General features: G+C 31.5%; 1 protein-coding gene across 1 annotated transcript; it reads right to left on the bottom strand.

The window, feature by feature from the left end:
- Positions 1 to 3676: 3676 nt before the first annotated feature.
- LOC149140881 (putative carboxylesterase 17) lies at positions 3677 to 4144 on the bottom strand. The gene has a single exon (XM_089451089.1). It carries the CDS (start codon positions 4142 to 4144, stop codon positions 3677 to 3679), a length of 468 nt encoding a protein of 155 aa, XP_089307215.1.
- Positions 4145 to 10203: the final 6059 nt, after the last annotated feature.

Raw genomic sequence — 10203 nt, forward strand, 5'->3', positions numbered from 1 at the left:
TATATGAAACCTAAGGTAAATATTATAATACTAAAATAAACATGGTTAATGATGGCTGATTTTTATATTGAGACGATCCTTGTCACAATGTGACATTTGACCATGGTTGACCATGATTGATTTTCATATCGAGATAATCTTTGTCATAATGCGATGTCAGACTATGTTTTACCATGGTTGACCAATGTTGATTTTCATTTTTAGACAATATTTGTCACAACGCGACACTGGACCATCATTGACCATGATTGATTTCCATATTGAGAAAATCCTATGATACACACTAAGATAAATATTATGAACCAAGGTATATAAACCCTCTAATAAATATTATAATGACTAAAATAAACATGGTTGACCTTGATTGATTTAGATATTGGGACAATATTTGTCACAATAAGATGTTGAACCATGGTTCACCATGGTTAACCATGATTTATTTTCATATTAAGACAATCTTTGTCACAATGTGACAATGGACCATGATTGACTATGGTTGACGATGGTTGACCATGACTTATTTTAATATCGAGACAACCTTTGTCACAATGTGATGTTGGTCCATGGTAGACCATGGTTGGCCATGACTATAAACCAAAGAAAATTATATTAAACCCTAAGATTAATATTATAAACCCAAAAAATGATATTATATCGTAGGAATATGGACTCTTAGATTAATAAACTTAGGGGATTCATATTATAAACCCAAGGGATTGATATTAAACACCCAAAGGATTATAAACCCAAGGAAATAATATTAAACCCAAGGGATTAACATTAAACCCAAGGGATTAATATTAAAAACTCAAGGTATTAATATCTTGTACCATGGTTGACAATAAATGACCATGGTCGACCATTTTTTACCAATGTTCATCATGTTTGACCATGGTTTACCATGGTTGACCATGATTGATTTCCATATTGAGAAAATATTTGACACAAACCCAAAGGATTAATATTATAAGACCAAGGGATAGGAACCCTCAGATGAATATTATAAACCCTAAAATAAACATTAAACCCTAAATTAATATTATAAACCCTAGGAGTAATATTATAAACCGAAAGGATTAATATTAAAAACAGAAGGGATTATAAACCCAAGGGAATAACAATGAAACCTAGCATTAATATTAAACCACAGGTGTATAAACCTTAATATTAATCAACCCAAGGAATTATTATAATAATCCTAAGGTATTATAAATGCAAGGGATTAATATTAAACCTTAAGGTTAATATTATAAACAATATGATTAATATTAATCTCAAGGAATATAAACCGTATGATAAATATTAGAAACCCTAGGATCAATATTATAAAACCAAGGGATTAATAAACCCATTAGATTAATATTGAAAACAAGAGAGATTATAAACCTAAGGGAATAACATTAACCCTAAGATTAATATTAAACCCTAGGATTAATATTAAACCCTAGTGTGACTTGAATATCTGTAATGAGACTCTTCTAGGGTTTGATAGATTCAATTGATTTTATGGATCAATGTAGTGGACCCTTGGGTTTATGTTTTATAGTTAACAAAATTCAAAACATTGCTAACAACATTGTGACTATGAATGATTATGGTTAACAATTGTATGGCTATGTTTGGCCATGGTTTCACTATGGTTGATTATGGTTGATCATGATTGATCGTGGTTGAATATGTTTTTTATATGACTCACCATCATTTGACCAAGGTTTGTCTATTGTCAACCATAGTTAAACATGGTTGACTATAGCTGACCATGAGTTGAATATGGTTTGACTATGGTTTACCATATTTTGACTATGGTGTATCTATAGTTGACCATGATTTCATTATCGTTACCATTTAAATGGTGGTTGTCGATGCTCAACCAAGGTTTTAGTGTGCCTTTCCATTAACATTCACTATAGGCATCCATAGTCAACAATGGCTATCAATTATAGTTCAACATACTTCATTATGGTTATCAATAGGTCACCTACTATGGTTCACCATGGTAGTCACGTTGACTATTATTTACTCTGAAACTCATGCTAACTATAGTTGACAACTTCAATAATAATCAACCATAATTAACATGTGGGGCTTTCACCACAGGTTTAAATGAATAATCTCAACACTTCACCACTAATTACAAAATATGTATATTCATATAAGGGATATATAATAGTATTTATAACCACATGTTATATGAGTTTCATTGAATTTATATATACTGAAAATGATTCGTAAAACAAACTAAATGTATGATGACATTAAAGTTTGAATTTATAGAGACATGAAACAAATATGATATTCAAACAATTCAATTCACATGACATACATGAAAATTGAATAATTAATTTACATTTTATAAAATTAAATGTTTTGTATATAATTTTTTAATTAATCTTTAAAAAATTGAAAACTATTAAAAATTTAAATTAAAAGAGAAAAATTAACTACTTAAAAATATAAATTAATTTTGTGACTCTTACGAGTTTAATATTCCATGTTATAATTTTTTTTCGTTTCCTTTAAATTTTTTAATTACTTTAAATATATTTATTAAAATTACACATTAAAATTATTAAATTTATATAATTAAAATATTTTATAATAATAAATTTTTTAATATATTTATTAATTAATTATTTTTATTAATTATAATAATAATTAATTAATTATATTATTGGTTTTTAGTTTTTTTTTTTAATTGGTTTTTTTGTTTTAGTTTTTTTATTGTGATCCACCATTGTTTTATAATAGCTTTAAATTTATTTATAAAACAAATTTTAATGATGATTTTTTTTTTTTTAATTTATTGTTAAAAAATATAAATTAATCAAACTGATTCATAAACAAAAATTAATAAAGAAAGAAAATTTTAAGATAATAATTCTTACCCTTATTAAAAAAATCTCAATGAATAATATGTTTAGAGGGAAAAATAATAAGCATTTTAAATTATGACATATTCGAAAAGGAATGATGCGTTTAAAAAAAAACATAGACTTGAATTTGTAATTAAAAGTAAACGTTCCATTGGCCAACTCACTTAAAAACTCATTAAGCAGCATCGATATTCAATATCACGTGGCTGACTAACCATTAAAACAAAGGTCTGGAAACTAGATATTGCATTAAGTATCCAACTGATCATCTTATTGGTGCGGTTGATTAGCCTTTAAAATCAATAGCTAATAATAATATAAAAAGACTCTAGCCTACTCCCTTTGCAAATCCCAAACATTGTTGTTTGAATCATAAACCCTAAAAGAATCGAATTTGAACCAGTAATTCAACCACCACTTTCGGATTTATTTGAGTGATTCAACATAAATTGGTAACCATGATTCACACGATACTCTCAAGAAGAGAGAAGGCCTGCCAAGCATCATCCCATAACGTAGCGTTGAGAAGTTAAATTTAAACAAATTTTATTTCATATCCATGTGGGCACATGCGGTAACACAGTGCATGATTGTCTCAGTGGTTTCTGTTATCCGAGGAGGAACGTATGAAATTCAAAATGTATTCATGATAAAGGGTGCATTCTCAGACGTCCTATTCAAGAGATGGAAGACACAGTTTTCGCCTTCTGTCATAACCACGTCGACATATTTTCTTTCCTTTTTTAGCGCTTGGTAATACAAAATACCCTAATGCCTCAATGGATCCTCCCCTCCCACAAATATCAGTGTTCGAGGATACACCAGAGTGGACGAAGCTGGAGAACGGGCTCCAACATGGTTGCAAAACAGGTGGTCTTTATCGGCCCCATGGGAAGAGATATGCGCCAGCCTCCATCCACCACCTTAATAAAATGCTCCACCTGCACATTCCTCCCCACATCGGTGGACGCGATTCGTTCTCGTCCACCAAAGAAGGGGTGGACAAGAGTTCCGCCTTGTAAATTCAAGTCATCCCAATACCTTGGACCCATTTGGTGCGTGATGTTGGCCCCGACACTATCTATTGCCAAGAAAACATTTCTGAAGTCTGCGTGGGAAGCAAGCCACAGATCCACAAACACCCCTTTGAGTTCCATTGCTTCGCAGTCAAGCCATTTGATAACGCCAAAACAATCGGCATACGCCATAGGGAGGAGATGCTTAGGGGCTCTGGGATACTGCACCGAAACATAAATCACCTCCACTTCCATGAGATTTTCTTATGAACTTGATTCAAATACTGCATCAATCTTTGTCTTCTTTAGTTGTGTTTTTATATTGTACACTGAACTGTAAACAATCATCTCATTCAAGTTAGAGATGCTTTCCACTTGATTACGCAAATTTGTGGCTTCTTTTTTGTTTCATTTTTATTATCCTTTAAATTGAGTTCGAGATGTAATTTCCAATATAATTCCCTATGTAACTATCAATATTACAGAGTTGCTACTCTCTAACCATACTTACAAATACCTATTTCTTTTATATATATATATATATATTTGTTTTATGAAAAATACAATTCACTGTATGGTTAATACTTTTCATATATATATAAATATGATATCAATACTTAATTGTTGTTAAGGAAGTGGAAAATTATAAATATAGTATAATAAGTTATTAAAAAAATGTTAAACCATATAATTTAATAACTTATAAAGTTTCGTAATTTCTTCACTCATTATCCTTTATTTGAATTGTTGTTAAGGAAGTGGAAAATTATAAATATAGTATAATTAGTTATTAAAAAAATGTTAAACCATATAATTTAATAACTTATAAAGTTTCGTAATTTCTTCACTCATTATCCTTTATTTGAAGGTGTTTAGAATCTTATACTATCACTAAATCACTTTTGATATAGTCTAATGGTTTTCATTCAATAATCCATCACTAATTCTTAACTTCATTTACTCTAAATTAGTTTGTTAAAACACTTAGCAACTTTAAATATTATATATTATTATCTATTTAAATTTTATATTTATATATATATATATATATATTAATTCAAAAACATATTACATAGTGCCAAGATTTTCTTCACGAAAACTAAAGTTTTACTATGATAAAAGAATTTGACGATCATGTATTGATAGAAATTCTCGGATAAAAACATAACAAAATTGTGTGGCCACATATTAATGGCCCAAAAAGACTAGAACTGTGCAAAAAAACAAAATATACTCTTTAGAATGAATATTGAGAATATTAATCATAATAGTCATGTTTAATGTCGATGTTTCAAATTTACAACAAGGCTCATTGTCAAGACAAATCCATAGAGAAGAAATGATCGACCAAATAACCCTAGATTATTAATAGAAGGAATAAACAAAAAAGACAAGGTTTAAAAATGTTAAGGAATAAAAATGACAAGGGAAATAAGAAATGAAAATTACAAATGATAACAATACTTATTAATAAATAATAATAATTATTAATAAAGCTTAATTTAGAAAGTTAATAATCATGTTATTGTTATAAAGACTAATTATTGTCATTATTGGTAATAATATTTATTTCTAATAATGAGGTTGAAACAATCGTGTAATAATGGTATTGTTAACTAGATTAATAAAAAGTATAGTAATTTAATTCTATACTAAGAATAATTATTAAAAAAATTATATATAAAATTAATACTAATTATTTATATTAAGGGGAAGTGGGGTAAATGGGAAAGAATAGATTAATTATAAAGGATGAATAATAATATTATTATAAAGGTTTAATAGTTAATGTTAAAGAAATATAAACTAATTTTATAAATTGTATTGTTGACTAGATTAATAAAATTTATAGTAATTTAAGTTTATACTAACAGTAATTATTAAAAAAAAAATTAAAAAGAAATAAATAAAATTAATACTAATTATTTATATTAAGGGGAAGGGGGATAAATGGGAAGAAGAGATTAATTATAAAGGATGAATAATAATATTATTATAAAGGTTTAATAGTTAATGTTAAAGAAATATAAACTAATCTTATATTATGATACTGGTATATTATTATTATGATACTGGTATATTATTATTAAAGGGGATGGTTGGTTTTTATTAGTAAGAGATGAATATCTTTACATTATTATTATTATATATTTTTATTTTTACGTAACAAAATTTTTATTAATTCAGAATTACATTTAAGGAAATATTTTTAACAATTCTTAACAATTGAAGGAATGTTAACATGATAATTATATGTTAGAGTAATAATCATGCCTGATTGTATGAGAGTGACAGTCAGCGGGGAGTTGGCGATAGTCAACAGAATTAGATAGAAAGTTAATGAGTGTCTGTAAAACCTCTCTAGATTTACTGGCTAGATTTTGTATAAATTTATGTGTTTAGTAATGCAATAGACAACCTATTTGATAGAGTCTTAGTGTTTCTATTTTGGTATCAGAGCCAAGGGTTGGGAGGCTCGCAGTAGAGTGAGTCTATGCAGTCGTTGAATATGAGTTTAATTGTTGTTGGGAGATGCACAACCTTATAGTAGGTTCTGAGATCATGTTGTTGGAGTGTGTTGTGTTAAGTGCAGACCGTGTGGAGATGAGTAACCAATGGTAAGCCTCTAATATAGTAGAGTTGATTATTGTTGCTCTACTGTGTGCGATAAGTGCATATTTGCATGGTCATGGGTTCAATTTTTGATGAGTTTTTGTGTGATAAAACACTATTGAAAGAGGCGTGAAAAGAGGGTAGTCCATTGTGGGATTGAGTCTGCTAGTTATATGGTTGTTGTCAATGAAAAGGAGTTGACTAGGATCATTGAATGGTTGGTGCGGTGAATCGTTGACTACATGTGTAGTTGTTGAGCATGAGCCACCTGAATCATGGAGCCCGAAGCTTGGATACAAGGTGGAGTGTGGATCCAATAAGTTGTTGATGTAGGGGCATATGAACCCTTAATGGAAAAAAAAATTAGAGAAAGAAGACACGTGGACAACCACATGGACAACCAGACCAACCATGAACCGAATTCAGTTAGTAAACTAATTTCAGTTAAAAATTCAGTTAAAATTGAATGTATGTATAAAAAGATATTAAGAATTCATTAGTGAAGAAAGAAATAGGAAGAAAAGTTTATGCATGTGAGAAAGGGTAAAATGTAGTTGCTCGAAAATTTTTGATTAAGGCTGAGATGCCTTAAATTGTAATCGACTCTGTAAATAATAGAAATGCGTTTGATATGAAGTTAATTCTATTTGTGTTGTCTTTTCTATTTGTCAGGCCCTTCCAGCAATTTGGTGACTGACATCGACTAATTCCCCACCTTATCTGTTCGCTTTCCTTTTAATGCTTGGAAGCCGAATTATCAGGCTAGGTTCGAGCCCCGGGAGGAATTTTTTTTTCTGACGGCTTGCGGAATTGATTGATCCGTTGATAGAAGAGGCACATAGGTTTTTGGTTCCGGGTGAGGGGGAAATGAGGACCTATTATGAGTGCCTATGCAAGATTTTAGGGGTCGAGGCTAGTGTTTCGGATGACGACGCTGTCTCAGCGTACGAGAAATTGGATGATAAGCGAGGGTCCTTGTGCTGGGACTTCATGCTTTCCAATCGTCTGGTGAAACTGGTTCATCCTTTCACCAAGAAATGGAGGGCCCACAAGCAGTCCATGACTGCGTCAGGTGGGAGAAGTGAGGTGGAAGATGAAAAGAAAAGCATGGATGGGGAAGCATCTACTAGAATGGAAATGGAGGTGGAGCAAGATTCTACTAACCAGCAGGCAATGTTTCAGGAAAAAGAGTTCAAGAACTCGCTAAGAGATCTCGAGGATCAAGAGTTTGAAGATTTGGAGATGAATGAAGAAGAAGGCACCGAGATAGGGAACGAGGAGAGGCTACGTGGTTTGCAGTTCTGATAGGCTTCATGGGCCCATAACCCATAGGCCTCAAGACAATTTTATTGGGGAAATGGGATTTTGGTTCACCCCAAAAACTCATCCCCATTAGCTATTGAGTTGGGTGAAGTATAAAGGTGTTTACTGCATGTGTAGTTGTTGAGAATGAGCAACTTGAATCTTGGAGCCTGAAGCTTGGATACACAGTGGAGCATGGATCTACTAACTTATTGAATTGAGCACAATATAGAGGCATTGACTACATGTGTAGTTGTTGACAGTGAGCCACTTGAATTGTGGAGCCTGAAGCTTGGATACACAGTGGAGCATGGATCTGCTAAGTTATTGTGTTGAGAGTGAGAGTGTGTTGTTGTATTGATGGTGAGAGAGTGGAGGCCTGGTGCAAACAAGGTTGAGCACGTGAGTGGCAGTCGTGAGGTCTTATGCTTGTGTAATTTGTGTGAAGCCGACCAATTTGTATAAGCCTGGGTTCTGCAGGCTCACTGGCATCAACATTAGGCATGGAAGAGTGATGTACTGTTGTCACTAAATTGTGGATGAGTGGAGAGCATTTGATGATTCATGGAGCACAGAGCATTTACGATACTTCTGATCTATTGTCTATAAATTTGTTTTCGAGAGGCTTTCAATCAAAGCTTTGTAGATCAATGGAAATATATGTCCAAAGCCGCAAGATTTGTGAAAGAAGATAGTGGAAACTCAATTGCAATGTGCTATGTGCTTCTTGTGAAGACCTCAAGTTAGGTTATAGATTGAAGACCAGTGAATACCTAGATTTGTGTTGCAAATTAAAGAGCACTGAAGTTGAAGGATTGTGGATGTCACGTAGTGCTAAGCTAGTTGAGTGATTTGTGGAGACTAAGATTGCATGGAGAGTGTGGATCAAGCCAACTGGAGGAGGAGGAGAAGGTCATTGCTGGACTTTGATTAGATCTCCAAAGTGAATTTGTTGTAGAAAACAAGAGAAGATTACATTGCAACTATGGGTGGCCAAAAGAAACTCAGAGAGTTTTGGACAAAAGTCAAATGTATCAAGAGAGAGAATAAAAACGCATATGTTGAATAGGAAATGTTAGATAAAAATATGATTCAGCTTGAAGAATTTGAATAGACTGATGCAATATTGAAGCAATTAACACAAGTGTTGCCAATTTTCTCACATAAACGTTTTAAACTTTGGGAAATTAAAATGGAGGGATTACTTGGTTCAGTAGATTTATTGGAACTTATCCAAGAAAGTTCTATAAATTACCAAGATAAAAGTAGAGGTGCATTAGCATTAGTTCTTATTATATCAGCTCTAGATGAAAACATTTTGTCTAGTATTTTGTATGAATCTGGTGAAATATGTGATGCAAAAATGTTTTGGGATATTTTTGAAATAAATTACAGTATGGCGATGAGTGAGAAAGCTAAATATGATGAAAGTAGTGTTGTTAAAAATGATAATTGTCCTTTCAGTCTCATAATTCATTGTGAAACTCAAGATGACAACACTGAGGTTGCAATAATGGATGAAAGAAATGAATAACTGAAAGTGATATATAATGAAAAACTTTCAAGTGAAAATTCATTCCAAATATTGCAGGAAAAGAAACTTATAGATAAACTACTCAATGGAGCGGTATTCTAGGTTGAAGATCAAGTTGGTGAGAAAAATGGAATAGAGTATAAAGTTTTGGCATGGAAAGATGAAGGAAGGAAATATCTCTTCAAAGAGCACGATGACAAGAATAAATATGGTTCTTTTTATGAATCTAAAGCTGTTTTTAAGAGTGCAAATATTGACAACGAGGAAGAAGCAAAAAAAATTTAAGAAATTGCAAGCATTAAGGACATGTATAAGCCTCAAGAACCTGCAAAAATGATGAATGCAAAGAATGTTAGATCACAATCAATAAAGGAGAAGCTACATCACTATGTTATGGCAAGAAAGGTGAATATGATACTACACCACTGAATGAACAAGCATGGGCCCTTTAACAAGAGGGCAAAAATGAAATGTTTTGTTGTAAGCCTAGCTCGGACTTAGACTAGCAGGTAAGTTAAAGTATAGGTCACGATTAAGGGGAGGTGTTAGAATAATAATCACACCTAATCGTATCATGGCGATAGTTGACAAGGGGAATTGATTATAGTCGGAGAAATTAGATAGAAAGTTAATGACCATCCATAAAACTTTTGTAGATTTATTGGCTCAATTTTATATAAATTTCTTTGTTTAGTAATACAATAGACAACCTCTTTGATAGAGTATTCAATGTTTCTATTTTTAGAGACATTAAAATTAATTAATAATTAATATATTTTTATTATTTATAATAAGATGTTGATCTATCAATATTGATAGACATTGATCGATTCTAACCTGAAGTGAAAATAGGCATAAACTTCTC

This window comes from Pinus tabuliformis, chromosome X (assembly GCF_031772625.1).
Source record: "Pinus tabuliformis cultivar Carrire ecotype Pingquan chromosome X, CPIR1, whole genome shotgun sequence".
NCBI lineage: Eukaryota > Viridiplantae > Streptophyta > Pinopsida > Pinales > Pinaceae > Pinus > Pinus tabuliformis.